The sequence below is a fragment of the Capra hircus genome, chromosome 8 (genome assembly GCF_001704415.2).
Source record: "Capra hircus breed San Clemente chromosome 8, ASM170441v1, whole genome shotgun sequence".
NCBI lineage: Eukaryota > Metazoa > Chordata > Mammalia > Artiodactyla > Bovidae > Capra > Capra hircus.
The window spans coordinates 39,520,031-39,539,214 of record NC_030815.1 but is presented as its reverse complement, the minus strand read 5'-3'; the positions used below and the strand labels follow the sequence as shown (position 1 = coordinate 39,539,214).

Sequence of the window (19,184 nt, the reverse complement as noted above, 5' to 3'; positions counted from 1 at the left end):
TCTCTGTTTTTGCTGAGCCATTTTAGTGTGAATGACAGTACCTTTACACTCTGGACCTGAACTTTTCAGGTTGTGTCTTATAAAAGTAAGAACATTAGAGACTGACAATTGTGAGATAAGAAATCAGTTTTTTTCCTAAGTTGTACCACAACTCATCCTTTCATAGTCCTTCCTCTGAGCTTTCTTTAACCTCAGGAAAAGAAGGAAAGAGAGGGGAAAGAAGGGCGCAAGTATGTTATGGGATCTCTGACCTTCATGAGGCCTAACTAAAAGATAAAGGAGATTTCACAAATGCAGTGGTGGCTCTTTGTCCAGAGCAACAGAGGAGGTGGTGTCAGAGCTTAGAGTTGGGAAAGGATTTGTGTGCGAAGCTGGCTGTTTCCTTGGGAATTGGAAAGGTCAGTGATGGTCCCAAACTTTTGGTGTATTGCTCAAATACCATTGGTGGTGTCCTCATTCCTAACATGTGAGTGATAATGCCTAGGTTACTGTTACTGTAAAGATGAAAAGATCCCATATGTAAGCCCCTAATGCAATGCTGGGCACATAGTAGGTGCTGCAGAAATGGTAGCTGCTAATGCCGTTCTTGCCTTTTTCCTCCCTTCTTGGCTGCAGGTCTGGAATTATGTGTCAGCTGTTTTCTGGGGGGAGGGAATTACAAGGGATCGGGGAGGATAGGTGGTGCCAGCAGCTGTCTGAGTGGCCTGATCTCTGTGGTGCCTTGTCATCTGGCCTCTCACTCTACAAAGAAGCAGAGCAGACCAAAAGGCTGTGCTCCCAGCTAGAATGTGGCTTTTCATAATGCCGTCATTGAGCAGCCAACCCTAGGGCTGCGCAAGGCCCATACTTGCGAATAATGAGTAGGAAGCTCACATGTGTATGGAGATGTAGGCATAATATAGCCTTGTTTTACAGGTAAAATTTACCTATAAAACCAATGCACGATGTTAAATTTGCATTCTGCTTTCTAAATAACAAGTTACGGTTGACAAACAGTGATCTTCCTTCTCCCTTATTAAATTATAGTCATGAGTAGGTATTTTCCTTTCCTAATTCAGTGAAATGTCCTTGTAAGTTAAGCTTGCTGAACTCTGGGAGTGAGAATCCTATGTGGCCATGCCCTGGGGCTTTGGGAGCCAGCAGTTCTTGGTGGCCTGTGTCAGTTCTTTGTCTGGTACACATTTGTCCAGCGTGGTCCCATTTTGATTCCCAAAGTGACTTTTTGAAAAATCTAACCCTTTATCAATTAGAAAGTTTTGGAGCCCGTTATCTATAAACTGTACTAATGCCATCTTAAGTGAGGTCACTTGGTGATTAGCTGCTTTGTCAGCATAACTTGAAATAGGCCTGATAATATACATACCCCAAATTGGGGGGTGGGGGATGTCGGCATAACATGCATAGAGCATAATATGTTATCGTGTTGTTTTCTTTAAAACAAATACGATATCAAATGGAACAATCTTGATTAAATGTGAAGTTCATTGTAATAAGTACACATACCTCAAAAATTTCACACAGATGGAAAAGTTTGGAAGTGCTTAGGAACTACAAGTTAAGTGGGTTAGAGCGGTGATGGTGGCTTGTCTCCTGGCCCTTCCTCCCTCCGTTTTCTCCTTGTCATTTTGTGCCACTACCTCTGCTGATGAGCTGGGTGCCCCTGGTCAAGTGAGTCATAGGCATCTTGAGATTGTTCTCTAAATGTCCCATGATGATGCTGGGAAGTATAGTGTTAGATTGTTGAGTGTGACTCAAAGTGCCCTGGAACCTGTGTTCTCACTGCTCCCTCTTCCCTTGGCAGGTGTTATTAACCCTTGGCTGCGTAGACAATCAAATTTTTTTTTTTTTTAAGAAGTTAAGGACCAACCAGTATAGTTCCCCCTTGTTGTGAGCTCATATAGTACATTATTAATTTTACATGTAGTTTTTCTGAAACAAGTATTTTGGCTAGTTTTGTGCTAGATACATAGAAGGTGCTTCATGAGCATGTATGTCGAATTGCGTTAAAGGAGGCAGGGCTGTATCGTGCTTGCATGTGGAGTGACTGCTGGGAGCTGTATATAGCTAACCCTGGAACAACGCTTGGATTAGGAGTGCTGAACTTCCCTGTACTTGAAACCAGCAGTCAGCTCTCCATCTTTGGTTCCTCTGTATCTGGGGTCCGTATTTAGTGAAAAAAGATCTGTGTCACTGGACCTGAGCAGTTCAAACCTGTGTTATTCAAGGATCAATTACATTTGTTTAAAAGGGACTGAGCAAGGTAGATGTGAGGGGTCACATTTAGAAGTTTTGTGGGGAGATGCTTGTGTTTATTATTGTCAACTGATTTTGTTTTACATCAAACTGGTTGTCACTAAGCCTCACGAGAGCAGGGGCCTGTGTGTGCCCCAGTTCCTGGGTATGTGGAAACTTTCTCCTAAATGTTTTTTGTGTGCAGGAGTGCACAAGGCATTTGTGGTCCTGGACTGGTAAGGGTGTTAGGTTCTGGCTGCTGGTGGTCAAAACACCTGGGCAAGAATATGGTACTGGTTTCTGGATTATATTCATTGAATTCTGAGTTACCGATGTCCCGTGGGGACAAAACCATAAAGGTGTAGCTTCTCTAGGCCCTTTCTCCTTGGGTGGTCTTCGTCGCTACGGAGCAACAACCTGCTGTTTCTCAAGAAGAGCTGTAATCAGGTGCTCCCCAGGCTGCTTGCATTTCTGGGGTGGTTGAGTGAGGGCCAAGCAAGTGGAGAACTTGTGTGGTCTTTGGCTTCTGGAACACCTATGTTTGAAGTGCATATCAATCTCTTTCTGGCCATGTGGACTTGATGCTGGTTGCTTGATTTGTCCATTTCCTCAGTTCTAAGGTGGGATGGTAATATTTACTCTGCAGAGTCATGTCAAGCCCCTAGCTCAGAAACTGGCTGAGAGTAGAACTCAATATCTGGTAGCTGTTAGGGTGGCTGTACACATGGAGTGTTACAAACTCTCACAGTGTACGGTGTCGGGGAAGCGAGGGCTGAAAGGGAAAGCAGTGGTTTTGCCATGTGTGTGCCCTCACTGAGTCATGTGTATTCCCAGTGTGAGCTGCTAGGAACTCTAATAAGGCCTAATATAACCAGACAGAGTGCCATCAAAAGATGTTTGTCTTCTCTTTTGATTGGTGAATGCAAACCCTGCTTCATACGCTACTCAGTGTCTGTGCCTTTGAACCTCCAGGTCTCCGGGTTTTGGGCTGTCCCTGGTTGCCGAGACCACCAATGGCACTTTTCTCAGTGCTGAGCTGGCTTCCAACCCACAGGGCCAGGGCACAGCAATGCTGCCTGAAGATCTCGGCAGGAACTGCGCAAGGCTGCTGCTCGAAGAGATCTACCGGGTATGTCCTCAGCTTCTGCAGGTCGGGGAGAGGAGCACCTGGAAGCAGTTCCCATGTTTCTTCATTAGCAACTTTCTTTCTCTTTTAAGGGCTTCAGTCAAGGAGTTAACCTCTTCCTACCCTTTAGACAATTCAGCATTAACTAGCTTAGTGGGTTAGCTAACTAGTCAGTGACTGCGGAGCCTGGTGGGCTGCCATCTATGGGGTCGCACAGAGTTGGACACGACTGAAGTGACTTAGCAGCAGCAGCAGCAGCAGTGAGCAGAGACTCAGCCCCATTGGTTTGATACAAACAGCAGGTAAGTTTTAACGATCGGGAGGGCAGAGAACTAGAACAGAGTCATGCACGAGGGAGGGGATGAAAAATGAAGCAGGTTAGGCAGCGACTGGCCAACTGAAGGGCACGCACTGCCCTGCCCAGAGCAGGCACCTTCTCTCAGACCCCCAGTCGTTACCACGGCATGGGTGAGGGCTCGTTCTTCTCAGATTTTTCAAGAGAAACTGGAAAGCTGGATTTGTATGTGACAGTTAATTCAGATAAAAAACAGCGTAATAGGCTCAACTTTGCACAGTGTTTGGGAGTGTTGACGACTGTCTAAGGAAGGCAGGCCTGTGTCAGAGCACAGCAGGGGCTTGGGAAGGTGAGACAAAGAAAAGGTGACAGGATACTGAAGACAAGCCTGCACCGCTGGTCATTTTGCTTAGACATTCATCGACGCTCCTGTCTCTTTCCAGTGGACCTGGGAAGTGGATGTATCTCATTACAGAACAGCCCAGTGGGAGCCCACAGGCACAGCTGGAATGTGGGTTTTATATCTCCATAAATGGCAGATTATAAGCCTCAGGGTGAAAGCACAGTCTACCAGTCCACAAGACAGAAAACATGCAGTCTGGATTAGGTTATTATTTTTTTTTCTTTACTCTAGTTAAATTCTACCTTAAGCCATTTAATTGTGGCTGGACTGCGTTTTTTTGTTTAAAATCATTAAGAAAACTTCTTTTGTGTGGGTCTGTGATCTTTAATTGCTAAAAAGGATCAAGATGCTTCTTGTTTTTATAATAATTCTTTGTAAGTCTGTGATGTGACATGGTTTAAATAAGTAATAAAAATCCATCTCCTTTGGTACCATTTATTTTTACCAAAGTTTTAATCCTCTGATCTAATTCTTCTTGTTCCATTTATGTCTCATTAGTTACCAAGCCCTCTTGATTCCATTCCAGACTTTCTGGAACTACCCTAGCCTATCCATCTCTCTGGCACCATCTACTACCCTCTCCCCTTCCACACCAACCTCCTCTGATTAGACGTACTAGCTTTCCCTTCTTGCAGAGAGGAAATCCTTTCCACATTCTCTCCAACATCCTCTTCAGTCTAAGTCTCCCCCCCTAAAACAGTGATCTGATCTTGTTACTCCTGTGCTCAGAGACCTTCACCAGCTTCTCACTTTCCCAGGATAAAATCAAAACCCTTGACCCAATGAGAAAAGCCCTGCCTTAGCCTCCCTGCTCCGCCTTGTCCCTGCAGTTTCACACAGTTCTCCTAAGAGAACACTCAGCCACTTTCAGGCTGGCCTCCTGGCTGTTCCTCATTGGCCCTGGGTCATATTTTCCCCCATCCTCCTGTTCTTCTTCCCTCTCCAAATCCTGCTCATCACTCCAGGGCCAGCTCAAATCCCCACCTCCACAAAGCCTCTCTCTGGTGCCGGGTGAATGACTACCCCTACCCCACCACCTTGGCAGTCCTGGTGCCCTCAACAGCATAGCTTCATCTTCACCTTGAACTGTTACTGGTTCCTGCTCATATCTCATCTTTATAGTGAGACTGAAGCTACTTGCCATAAGGATTGTATCTTCTGCTTTTGGAGTGGCCCCACCACTCCGTCCATGGTGTCCTGTACACAGACCCTAATATATTTATTGCAGTGAAGTGTTGGTTCAGCACATAATAAAAATCAGTTGAGGGACTTCCCTAGAGGCCTAGTGGATAAGAATCTGCCTGCCAATGCAGGGGACACGGGTTCGATCCCTGGTCCAGGAAGAACCCGCGTGCCTCGGAATAACTAAGCCCATGTGCCACAAGTACTGAGCCTGTGCTCTAGAAACTGTGCTTCTCAACAAGAGAAGCCACTCCAGTGAGAGGCCCTCACACCACAAGGAAGAGAAGCCCCGGCTAGCTGCAACTACAGAAAGCCTGCACAAACGGCAGTGAAGACACAGTGCCGCCAAATATAAATAAATTAGTAAAATAAATAAAAATCAGTTGAGAATGGCAGAATAGCACTATAGTGATAGGAAGCAGAGACTAAAGAGAACAGTTTTAATTTTATGAAACGAGTGAGTTCTGTAAAACAGAAATAGTGTTGTTGGTCCATATATTCTCCATGGGGTCAGGTTTTCCTTTTAGTTGGAAATATATGTGCTATAACTCTTGTTCTAAAATTTACTAAAGGAGATAAATATTGTCCTTTATCAACTCAGGTAGATTTAAGAAGAGCAGATTTTCATAAAGCCTGGCTGGAGGATCCACTTCCTGATTTTCTTACTCCAATGTAGGAAGTCTTAATGGCAGAGAATGAGTGTCTGCATCAGGGAATTGACTTACTTCCTACCCTGCACACACTGAAAAAGGAGAGAGCTGTGCTCACATAAGCAGCAGTAGGCGACCACCTAACCTGTTCAAAGTCTGGGAGATTCTAGCCTTGAACGATGATGTGTCATGGTGAAAAACTAGATTTCTTGTGATGTGTGCAAAATATGTTGATGCCATCCTGCTTTCACTATTTACAGTGCACGTTTAAATTGTTTTAGGAACAAGGGAAGTTGTCCAGTGGCTAACACTCCATCCTCCCAACACGAGGGGCCCAGGTTCAATCCCTAGCAGAGAACTAGAGCCCATGAGCTGCAACTAAGGATCCTGCATGCTGCAACTAAGGCCCAGTGCAGCCGAATAAACGAGTAAATAGAGCTATCGAACTGACTAAAGAAATTGCTTTAAATAGAGTTATCCCAGAAAGAATGATCTGAAGTAAAGACATTGTTTAACGCACAAATGGAAACAGCAGGAATGCACACATCGAGTGTAAGGATGGCTAAAGTGGTTGAGAAATTCAAGAATGAAAAAAGAAAGGCAACCAAAGCAGTTATACTTCAGGAGAAATTTTTGAAAAGAATTCTGTTCTGCTTCTTGATTTGAAGGAACAGGGAAAATGAAAGATAATGCATAAATAGTAAGAGTGGAGGGATTGGATTTGGGAGGTTCTCCAGTTCTAAGGCACACAGGAAGAGCTGAAGAGGGGAATCTAATGGGACATGGCATGGAGTTTCTGAATGTAATTAATTAAGTGTTTCAGGTAAGACCTTTGAAAGGGAAGGGTCCTTTCATGTCAGATTAGATGTGGTGTTCTCTGAAAGATATTAATGAGTAAAAATGTAATTCACTTAACCTGTGTTAATTACCTGTGCTTTGCCTATAAATGATTTTGCCTTTTTGCTTGTATGTACTGCTATGGGTTTAATTATGAAGGGAAAGTTTCATTTTTCCTTAGATATACCTCAGTGAACTTCAATGTCTATTGATTCTGATAGTCTCAACTCTTACAATTATTTTGATTAACTGTTAGTTTAACCCCCTACAGTTGTTAATATGAGGATAACTCTTTAAAAAACCCTTACTCAGTTTTATTATTGCTCGAACTTTGCAGCTTGCTCTTCTGTGTGTCTGCCCTGGGCATCTGTGTCTTTTTTTTCCTCCCTCTGTTTGATTGGTTTTCCATTATCTGAGTGGTACAATATTAATCTTTAAAGTGTTTTTATTTACAGGGTGGATGCGTGGACTCGACCAACCAGAGCCTGGCTCTATTACTCATGACCCTTGGACAGCAGGATGTTTCCAAAGTCCTGCTCGGACCACTCTCTCCCTACACGTGAGTTGTTTTCTTTCAGCCTCCTTATGCTGTCCACTTCTGTTCCCTAGTAGCTCAGTTCGTAAAGAATCTGCCTGCAATGTGGGAGAGCCCAGTTCTATTCCTGGGTCAGGAAGATCCCCCTGGAGAAGGGATAGGCTACCCACTCCAGTTTCTTAGGCTTCCCTTGTGGCTCAGCTGGTAAAGAATCCGCCTGCAATGTGGGAGATCTGGATTCAGTCCCTGGGTTGGGAAGATCCCCTGGAGAAGGGAAAGACTACCTTCTCTGGTATTCTGGTCTGGAGAATTCCATGGACAGTCGCAAAGAGTTGGACATGACTAAGCGACTTTCACTTCACTTCTGTCCTCCAGTTGCACAAAACCACGAAAGTGTTATACTGAACACTGTCCTGTGGACACTTGATTGTACAAATCCATAAATGAGCTGGAGGTTGTCGTTTTCATCTGGTGTCTCAAGGATTCGGCCTTCTTTTCTTTCCTACAGTTTCTTCCTGTCCATCTGTCACTCCCATGTCCTTAAAGCTGTGTGATAAGTATTTGACAGTTCTGTCTGTGCTTTAGACCTTATTTCCATTTTGGAGGTATACTATTATATATAGCTTGGGTGTTGTTGTTAATTTTTATTTTATTTATTTATTTATTTAGTTTTTTGAAACAATGATAGACTTTATTTTTCTGGGCTCCAAAATCACTGCAGATGGTGACTGCAGTCATGAAATTATTTTTTTTTTAAATTTATTTATTTTAATTGGAGGTTAATTACTTTACAATATAGTATTGGTTTTGCCATACATCAACATTCCTCTTTTCTCTAGCTATAGGAAAAAGGACTGCCTTTTTGTTCAAAAGACAAAGTTCATAGTAATACCACTGGACTAGGAGGGAAATGCAGAAGTGAGTTTGAGGGCAAGGGGTTGTTATCAGAAGTTGACTGCTGGGTTATTAAAGTAGGAGATCCAAAAAGAGCAGATCCTCAGAAGGCTTGAATTCTAAGCAGCACAGTGAAAAAAAGCATTACTGAAAGTGAGTGAGGTTGCTGTGAACAGCCCCTCTGAGCACTGATATCTCTGTACATGTGTCTGTGTACTTGAAGATCGTTCTGTAGCCACCTATGGGTGGGTAGCTTGGGAGGAGTGGGCCTTGGGTGCAAGGGAATATTCAGGTAGATATGAGACTGAACTGTCCTTTTTCGGTTATCATGGTACCGATGCTGTATATCTGAAAGGTACAGTACTGTGATAACTGAAGAATGGTGGTGCCATCACATTGAGAAAGGGTGTGCACTGCAGAGGGACTGGTGCACCACTGGACCATGGTGGTGTGGGCAGAGACCAGAAGATTCTTCTGGAGGCTTTTTTTTTTTTTCCCTGTAAGTTGATGGTGGAAGGCTCTCTGAAACAAGGAAATGGAAGAGAATACATTCTGTTAGCAGTGTGGAAAGACAGATAAGCAGGAAACTGGTGAGGACCACATTATCTCCTGATAACTTGTGTAAAGTAAATGTTTCACAGGACAGGAAATCTGAAATTGACTAATCCTAAATGACATGCTGACATGAGGAATCAACATTGCTGAGAGAGACTTTACAGTTAGCACAGCACCCTAAGTGCAGAGATTGGCTTTCCGGTGATGGTTTGCTGGAAGTGACTGGCAGCTGTGTGACCATCACAGCCCACTCCAGCTTCTTAGCCAGTCTCATCGCTGCTGCTTTCCCAGCCTTGGTTTCGGGGCCTGGCCGCTCACCCAGCCTGAGGCAGCGTCTAGAAATGTGTGTGGTCATGGGGCATGGGGTTTGGCAGAACATTATGTGAAAAATGGAATGTATATTTTTATTTTTCCTTGACACTTTTTTATTTTCTCTTGCTTTTAGAGTTTTATTTTTTTCAGTTTGCTACAGAGCCTTGTATAGTCTTTTTAAGTCAGCAAACTCTGTGGAGATGGTGAAGATGTGACTGGACATTTTTTAAAGTTCCTGTGTCCTTGACACACTCCCTCACTAAACATTAATTGCAGTGTCTTGTCTTCCAGAAACCTTGCCTAAAATTACACATCTCCTGGAAAACAAAGTAGTCTGCTCTGAATGGAGCTTTACAGAAGTGGGACAAATTGCAAAATTTTGTGTTTTGAGCCTTGGGGCTGGAGCTCGCAGGATATGTTCCTCTGGGTTACCCGCCTCCCAGGGCCTCCTGCAAGAGGAGTGGCCAGGGGCTTGGAAAGGGCAGCCTCTCATCTTTCAGTAAACTAGCATGAGGTGGTGGTGGGAGGGGGTGTTTTTTTGAAAACTGTTTCTATTTGGGGCCCTTCTTCCCTTAATCATCATGGAAAGCTCCAGAAGCCCAAAGTGATGCAGGGCAAAGGTGGGGAAAAATACATGAGCTGCAGGGCAGACAAAGTTATCATCACCTGTTTACATACAGGCATTACTTACATTATGTTAATGGTGAAAAGGATAGAATCCACTGTCAGGTAGATGGCTTGAGGGGACAGCTTATCCTAATTGGATTCAGGAACTTTGGAGACCAAACTATCACACTTATTTTTATGTGAGGTTAAAATAGTAAAAATCTGCTTTCTGTAACCTCAGATTTCTAAAGAAAATCAGAAGCAAGATCCTCCTTGGTTTAAAGAAATGTATTTCTTCTGGCAGTTTTCACATTTTTATTTGTATAAATAATTTTAAAAATGTATTTACAGAGCACTGGGATTAGGCAGGATAGTTTTTTTTCTAGCAGTGTTGCTTTCAAAAACCCTTTCTGGAAAATAAGGGTCCCTTGTTTTTCTACTTTCATCTTTTCTCTTATTGCAGGATGTGACTGGTAATGATTTTCTGTGTTACTTGAGAAAGTAAGTCAATAGGTATGAAATTCTTTGGGAAAGCCAGAGATTTTTTTTTTTTCCCCCAGTAAAATGAAATAGTATTGGATGACATGGTGGTAATGTGAAGAATCTTATTTCTTTTCAGTTTGTGGAGTTCTGGGTGGTTTACAATTGGTAATGGTGATTCTACATTCCCTTCAAAAAGCTTAGTTTTACAGTTTAGGGACAGTTTGTACTTCATTTAAAATTATGGGTACATATCAATGAGCGTCTTAATTAGAGCTTTTAGAAAATGTTTATGATCGGAAACTGCAGTGACCACAGTTCTCTGTGTTCTTCCAGTGCACTGGTATTGGAGCCCAGCCTATCTGGATTTCAGTTCTGGCTGTACCTTGCAGCACTGGGAGACCGTGGACAAGGTCCTTGGCATCTCTGAGCCTCAGTCTCATCCATAGAGATAGTCATTGGTCCTGAAGTCATGGGCTTGTGGAGGTGGAGTGAGGCTTTTAGACGAGATTGGGTACTTAGCACTCCAAATAGCATGCCTGGTGAAGCTCCATCAGTGGTTGACGCACGGGGAAGTCCAGTCTCCTGTTTAGGTTATTTTGAACGCCAGGAGTTGCTTTGGGTGATCTCAGGCCTGAAGTCAGCTGTAAATTGTCTATCTCTAGATCTGCGTCCACTAATTTTTAAAATGTATGACTTAGCTTCCTTCAGTCACATTAATAAACAGATTACACATATTTTACTTACTATTCCCAAGAATTCTGTAAGTTTATTTAACAACATTCACCAGGTGTTGTTTTACATGCTTTACAAATACAAACTCATTCAGGTTTCATGATAATTCCACAAGGGTTTAGATAGAGACAGGTACTGTTGCACACTCTATTTTACAAGTGAGGGGATTGAGACACAGAGAGGTTGAGTCACATGCCCAGGGTCACTCATACAGTCAGCAACTGAGGTTTTTGAACTCTGACGTCCTGTCCCTGACCCACTGTGCTCTTCAGTAGAGCTGGGATTCATACATGTTATTGGACTCCAGGTACCTCCCTGCCTGGGCAAATGTGCCATTCTATATCTTCTCAGAGTCCTTGTTTCAAATTGTCATAAGATAATTTCCTTCTGTCTTTCTTTGGAAGTCTAAAGTAAACCATGTCACTTTGTTTTATGCCAGTTTTAATAATTGACGTCCTTATACTATTTTTGAAGTGCTGGGGAGTGAGAGCTCAGTGTCCTTGTCAGACGCTGACTGATGGGCGTCGTTGGCTCACCCAGCATGTAGCACAGCGATGTGAAGATCAAGGCGAGTGATGCACAGGAGTACTGGGAGCTGCTGGTCGAGCCTGCTGTTCTTTGGGTTCGTTGCCTAACTGCTCTCTAGGAGTCAGTACAACACTTGCCGCTATATTTACATCTTGGGAATGGTTTAAATGCTGCAAAGCCCTGCCAACTTACTATACTCTTTGAGCCGCAGAACACATTTGGAATATGGTAAAAACATGTGATATCCTTACTTTTCAGATGAAAAAGAGGTCACCTGCTCATAGTTAGTTGTTGGCTGAACTTGGCCTGGGGCCCCCATCTCATGAGAGTGCAGCCTACCTGGCTCTCTTGTTTCCTGTTGCCTTATAATGGAGTTTAATAACTTCATTCCTGGAGCAGAGGTCAGTGGGGCTTTGGGAAAGTTGCTCTTTGGCAGAAGAAGTACCACCAATACATCTAAAAGCTGCCATGTAGTGACTTCAGGGGGCCCCATTGAGCAGATTCTCTTCCCACCCCTCAGCTTGCAGATCAACTCCTTAGACCCCAGAGGTAGGTGATTCCAGTGTCTGAGTGGCTTGGTGGAGCAGGAGGCAGGACCCTCTGGCATGGTTTGGTCTGTGGAGCTGCCAGAGGGAGCTCACTCTCACTGCCATGCTCTAGCAGGCTTTAGAGGGGGACCTGCTAGGAGGGGCTGTATTTTAAGGGGCAGTGCCAGGCAACCTGGCAAGTTCCAGGCAATTGGGATCAAATGGGCAGATGACTGTGAGCCCAGTGGCCTTCACCTGTTGACCAGTAGTGGTGGTGGGAACAACCTGCTCTTGGAAAATACCCAGGAAAAATTACCTCTGTGCTCTAGGAGTCTCTGAAACCTGCTTGTCAGATGGACTGGAGCCAAATCACTTTGTTCTGGGGTAGGGGAAGCTCACTCTGGATACTTCTCTGAGTCAGGATTTAAATTCTCTGCACAGCAGTTGCATAGTCCCAGTTGCCTAAAATGGTTAATCTGAGAAGCTGCCAGTCACACCATGTGGGGGTTATCTGTAGAGGAGCAGGGCTGTCCTCCGTATCCCCTGGGTACCTCTTCTGCCTGGCTCTGTGGCTGGGGTGTATATCCAGGAGGTGTGGGTCTATTGTATGGTGTTTGGAAGAGAAGGAAAGGGGAGTGGTGCCTTAAGGGCTGACATGTGGCTGTGGCCATGCTGAGCTGTGGGGCTGTGGAGGAGGATGTGGGCCGGCCCTGAAGGTGACTTTGTTCAACTGCATGTAGAGGTGGGTGAATTTATTCTGTTTGATTTTCTTAATGTTAGGATTCCATATTGTCTGAGGTTATTTCTCATAGCAAAAAAACGCTATATTTGCATTTTGTTATCCCAAGCAGCAAGCGACTTAGGGATAATGAGCCTGGAGGGGAAGGGGATCATAAGACATACCTTAATACAGCCCTTACACAGTCTTCTTCAGACTGGCTGGAGGGTTGGCAGAACATTATGTAAGAAGTGGAACCGACTTTGCTTTTTCTAACACTTCCAAAGGCTACAAATACCCCATGCAACTATGCAGGCCTGCACACTCAAGCCTGTGTTTCTGCCGTCCTTCTCCAACAAATCAGAAGCAGGCTGTGGCCTCTTAGGAATTCGGCCAGATGGGGAGGGTGTCTGGTTTTTCTAGCACAGTTGAGTGATTCAGGTGGAAGAATGAAGTAGCCTGGGGAGGCTTTCGGGCCTGTGTGAGAACCGAGGCAGCAGCAAGAGAGAACAGGCTGTTTGCTTCTTAGAATGTAGACGAGTGGGTGAGATAGCTGGCTTTTTCTTCATTACTGCCAGCTGGAAGCTTTGCCCACAGATGTGGACTATTTATCTGTGGCTTTGATGTCTTTGTTTTCTTTTTTCCCTAGGGCAGGGTTGAGGTTGTAAGGCTGGGACAGAGAGCAAAAATCTGAAAATTTCAATTGGTTAGTAAAATGGGACGGAGAAGGCAATGGCACCCGACTCCAGTACTCTTGCCTGGAAAATCCCATGGGTGGAGGAGCCTGGTAGGCTGCAGTCCATGGGGTCGCTAAGAGTCGGACACGACTGAGCGACTTCACTTTCACTTTTCACTTTAATGCATTGGAGAAGGAAATGGCAACCCACTCCAGTGTTCTTGCCTGGAGAATCCCAGGGACAAGGGAGCCTGGTGGGCTGCAGTTTATGGGGTCTCACAGAGTCGGACACGACTGAGTGACTTAGCAGTAAAATGGGAAAGCCAGCAGGGGAAGAATGCTGCTGCTGCTGCTGCTGCTAGGATGGAAATGAAATAGCACGATTTAAGATGGAAGAGAGAGTAAAGGAGTGTGGAATTATTCTGTGAGTGTGCACTCATCACCCTGCTCTCCAGGGTGGTTACTACTCCGTTTTGTAACCCCTGTCTCAAGCAGAAAGGATATGCAGTTGTTCAGGCTTTCTTTTCCCCTTTTTGCCTTTTCCCTCTTTTGTCTAGATTGAGGACAGAGGGGTAGGAGATGGTGGAAAATACAGTAGACTTTAGACTCAGCTTGGAATACCATGTGAGGATGGGAGCCAAGGATCAGTTCTTTTTTTTTCTTAACTTCACAAAATTTTAACCAGCTTTCAGTTCAGTTCAGTTTAGTCCCTCAGTTGTGTCCGACTCTTTGTGACCCCATGAACCGCAGCACACCAGGCCTCCCTGACCATCACCAACTCCTGGAGTTCACCCAAACTCATGTCCATCGAGTGGGTGATGCCATCCAACCATCTCATCCTCTGTCATCCCCTTCCCCTTCTGCCCCCAATCCCTCCCAGCATCAGGGTCTTTTCCAGAGTCAGATCTTCGCATCAGGTGGCCAAAGTATTGGAGTTTCGGCTTCAACATCAGTCCTTCCAGTGAACAGCCAGGACTGATCTGCTTTAGGATGAACTGGCTGGATCTCCTTGCAGTCCAAGGGACTCTCAAGAGTCTTCTCCAGCACCACATTTCAAAAGCATCAATTCTTCGGCACTGAGCTTTCTTTATAGTCCAACACTCACATCCATACATGACTACTGGAAAAACCATAGCCTTGACTAGACGGACCTTTGTTGACAAAGTAATGTCTCTGCTTTTTAATATGCTGTCTAGGTTGGTCATAAGTTTCCTTCCAAGGAGTAAGCATATTTTAATTTCATGGCTGCAGTCACCATCTGCAGTGATTTTGGAGCCCAGAAAAATAAAGTCAGCCACTGTTTCCACTGTTTCCCCATCTATTTCCCATGAAGTGATGGGACTGAATGCCATGATCTTCGTTTTCTGAATGTTGAGCTTTAAGCCAACTTTTTCAGTCTTCTCTTTCACTTTCATCAAGAGGCTCTTTAGTTCCTCTTCACTTTCTGCCATAAGGGTGGTGTCATCTGCATATCTGAAGTTATTGATATTTCTCCCGGAAATCTTGATTCCAGCTTGTGTTTCCTTCAGCGCATCATTTCTCATGATATATTCTGCATATAAGTTAAAGAAGCAGGGTGACGATGTACAGGCTTGATGTACTCCTTTTCCTATTTGGAACCAGTCTGTTGTTCCATGTCCAATTCTAACTGCTGCTTCCTGACCTGCATACAGGTTTCTCAAGAGGCAGGTGAGGTGGTCTTGGCATAGTCAACAAAACAGAAATAGATGTTTTTCTAGAACTCTGTAGCTTTTTTGATGATCCAGTGGATGTTGGCGATTGGGCCTTTTCTAAAACCAGCTTGAACATCTTGGTTTACGGTTCACATGTTGCTGAAGCCTGGCTTGGAGAATTTTGAGCATTACTTTACTAGCGTGTGAGATGAGTGCAATTGTGCGGTAGTTTGAGCATTCTTTGGCATTGCCTTTCTTTGGGATTGGAATGAAAACTGACCTTTCCAGTCCTGTAACCAGCTTTACTGAGATATAATTCACATACCACACAGCTTATTAAAATGTGCAATTTAGTGGGTTTTTAGTTTATTCACAGAGATATATAAATGTAACTATAGTCTAATTTTAGAACATTTTCACCACCCCAGAATGAAAGTCTTGCCTCTTTACAGTTATTCCCAATTCCTCTCATCCCACCTTTGCAGCCCCAGGCAACTCCTAATCTGCTTTCTGCTGCTGTAATAGATTTGTTTGTTCAGTTCATATAGACATAAACAATATGTGATTCTCTGTGACGGGCTTGTTTCACTGAGCAAATGTTTTCAAGGTTCATTCATATTATCACATATATCAATACTTCATTCCTTTTTATGGCTGAATAATATTCCATAAACCACAATTTGTTTGTCTATTCATCAGTTGATAGGCATTTAGGTTGTTTGTACTTTTAGACTGTTATGAATTAATGCTGTGTACAAGTTTTTGTCTGGATATATGTTTTCATTTTTCTTGTGTATATACCTGAGTGGAACTGCAGGATCAAACAACTGACTCCTTGTTTCACATTCTGAGAAACTGCCAGACTGTTTTCCACAGTGGTGGTACCATTTTACATATCTACTAGCAGTGTTTGAAGGTTCAGTTTCTTCATATCCTCACCCATACTTTTGTTATTACCTTGTTTTTTTCAGCCTTTCTGTTGGTTTGTGAAGTGGTATGTCATAGTGATTTTTATTTGTGTTTCTGTAATAACTAATGTTGAGTTTCACATGCTTAATGCTATATGTATATCTTCTTTAGAGAAATTTTTATTCGGATCCTTTGCTCATTTTAAAATTAGGTTATTTGGTTTTTTGTTATTGAGTTGTAAGAGTTCTTTATATGTTCTAGACACCAGACCCTTATGAATTAAATGATTTGCAAATATTTTCTCCCTTTCTGGACATTGTCTTTCTACTTTCTTAATAATGTCCAGACAAGATTTTAATGTTGATGAAGTTCAGTGTATATCTATTTTTTCTTTTATCACTCTGCTTTTGATTCTGTATCTAAGAAATCATTGCTTAACCCAAGATTATAAAGATATTCACTGATGTTTTATTCTGTGAGTTTCATAGCTTTAGCTCTTGCATGCAGGTCTTTGATCTGTTTTGAGTGAATTTTTGTGTGTGATATGACGAAAGGGCCTAGCTTCGTCTTTCTGTGTGTGAAGTTGTTACAGCACCATTTGTTGAGATTATTCTTTCCTCATTGAATTACCTTGGCACCTTTTAGAAAATTAGTTGGCCATAAATGTGTGGGCTCATTTCTTGACTCTCAGTTCTGTTCCATTGGTCCTACATGTCAGGATCAGTATTTTGAAAGCTCCTGGGGTGATTCCACATACATTCTGGGTGGCGAGCGTTTGGACAGTTTGATTAGGAGGCAGCACAACGCAAGGTTGCTGAAGTGCTTCATGAAAGACGTGCAGATTGTCCGTTCTTAACTAAACCAGAGTTTCCCAAATTGGGCTGGTAAGGGTCACCAGGGATGAGGAATTACCTGGGGAGACAAGGCCTGGTTCAGGATGGAGGGGGACATGTGGCCTGTATTTCTGGGCTCTCCAACATGGACATTTTCTCTTCACCAATTGCCACTTGATTGAAACCTTCAGGAAGTTGCTCGTTGAGTGAACTATGGTCAGTCCTATGATCAGTCTGCTGGAGTGATGCCGGATCTGCTAGGCCAGACCAGTAGAAGACTGCATACCTGAACCAGGGTCCTTCCACAGAACTGTTGCTCCCACAGTGTTCTTGGGGTGAAGCCATCACTCTGTCTTGCGGGAGATGACAAGAGAGAGCTGCTTGGAACTCCTCTCCATGTTTACTGTGGGCACTTCCCTGGTCACCTAATTTGTTGCCTTCTGCCATATATGGGCTTCCTGGGTGGCTCAGAGGGTAAAGGATCTACCCACAATGGGTGAGACCCAGGTTTGATCCCTGGGTTAGGAAGGTCCCCTGGAGAAGGGAACAGCTGCCCATTCCAGTATTCTTGCCAAGAGAATTCCATGGACAGGAGCCTGGTGGGCTACAGGCCATGAACTTGCAGAGTTGGACATGATTGAGAGACTAACATTTTCACTTTTTCTGCCATATTCACACAAATATTTTATACCTACATTTCCTTCTCATTTGCCTTGTTTATTTAAATTTCTGATTATGGGAAAAGTATATATATATGTGTGTATATATATATTTCAAGGATATTTATGTTGTCTGCCCCACTAGCCTGAAAGCTTCATGAGAGAAGGGAGTTTTGGTTGACGGCAATGTCTCCAGCACCAAGGACAGTGCCTGGCACATAGTAGGCACTCTGTAAATATTTATTGAATGAATGAAGGGCCTGTCAAGATCAAACAGTGGAGAGGGTAGCTTCTCTCTTTCAGCATCAGCAGCAGTCACTCTGCTTGGTTTTAGCTTCATGATACTGTGAATCATCAAAGCATGTGTTTCTCTGTATGAACCACTTGAAGATTAATGCCATATCCCTGTCTACTCTAATGTGCTTGTAGGACTAACCTCCCTACTTTTCATTTATTTACTGAGTTTGTCTAGTGTACATCTCTGCAAGCTGTCTAAAATCATCTTTGGAATCTAGCAGGCTGTAAATAAATGCTATTTAATCGGCTTTGATGAGAATTTCTTAATTTCAATCTTTCCTCCTGATCCGGGAAATTCAGTTTTAAGTTGGCAGAGGAGGAGAATTTTTGTAAAATCGAATTCCTCTTTCATTTTTCCCTCCTTTTTTTACCCCCTCCCTTTTTTTTAAATTTTAATTTTTATTTTTTAGGATAGAATTTTTGCGGCATTTGAAGAGCTTTTTCCAGATTATGTTTAAAATCGAAACCAAACCGTGTGGTGAAGAACTCAAGGGAGGGGATAAAGTGCTGATGACTTGTGTTGGCATTGGCTTCTCCAACCTTAGCAAGACCCTCAAGTGACACTGTCAGAAGATGAAAGGCCCAAAGGCTTCTAGACAACGCAGAAGCTGCCAAGGAACCAAAGGGACCAGATTCATCCAGGACTTTCCAGCTTCCCATTTGAAAACAATCAGGATATCCAAACAAAGGACGTCTCTCTACCTTGTGGTTTTTAGCCATTTCTCCAGGGCAGACATTCCTCGGGAGGCCCAGTCACAGCGGGAGCTCCCTCGGCTTACCTGGATGAAGGGTGTGCCTTCGGGACCCAATTGGACTGCTACAGCATCACAGCTGAGTTTTAGCACTGCTTCCTGACCCCACATCCCTGGGCTTCCGCCGTCTGGCTATTTTCCAGACCTTTGGAGTTTGTTACAGTTCCTTCTGCAAGGACTGACCCCCCTGAATCTTGGTTTCTGTGTAGGGATTAAATGAGATGCTATGAGTGGTATCCCTTTATGAATAATGCCATGTAATGCAAATGTCAGAAATTGGTGTGTTAGAACTTTTTATCCCTTGTCTTCTGAATGGACTACTATCTTGGAGATACACTGCTCCCCATCTGGTTCATTGTATGTGGATTTTAGGGGAATGAATGACTAGGGAGTGCAAGGATCCAACTAAAGTTATTGAAAATTTTCCATATCTCGGGTGTGCTATGCATGTTCTCATTTAATTCTCCCGATAGCCCGGTGATGTAGATTTGATTATCCCCACAAGAGAAATTCAAAAAGGACATTTTGTTCCTTTTGAAATTTGATAATATAGAGATATTAGCTCTCTTGATTTCAAGATCTAAGTATCAGAGTCTGAAGTTTTATGCTACTTGCAAGCTAGTAAGTTAGATTATTACTGTTTCACGGATGCTAGCAGAAAACATGAAAATCTCATGTCATAGACAAAAAGCTTTATTACTCAGAGCACAGGAAGCAGCATGAGCTTCACTGGTTTCTTTCTCCAAGTCCCACAAGATGTGGAGAGTCTG

General features: G+C 43.5%; 1 protein-coding gene across 1 annotated transcript in view; it reads left to right on the top strand.

The window, feature by feature from the left end:
• Window positions 1-18,844, top strand: part of RCL1 (RNA terminal phosphate cyclase like 1) — a 63,431-nt gene extending 44,587 nt beyond the window's left edge. The window contains exons 7-9 of the mRNA XM_005683699.3: window positions 3,205-3,361; window positions 7,181-7,284; window positions 18,073-18,844. Coding sequence (XP_005683756.1) covers window positions 3,205-3,361; window positions 7,181-7,284; window positions 18,073-18,223 — 412 coding nt within the window. The 3' untranslated portion in view covers window positions 18,224-18,844. The remainder of the gene's footprint in view (window positions 1-3,204; window positions 3,362-7,180; window positions 7,285-18,072) is intronic.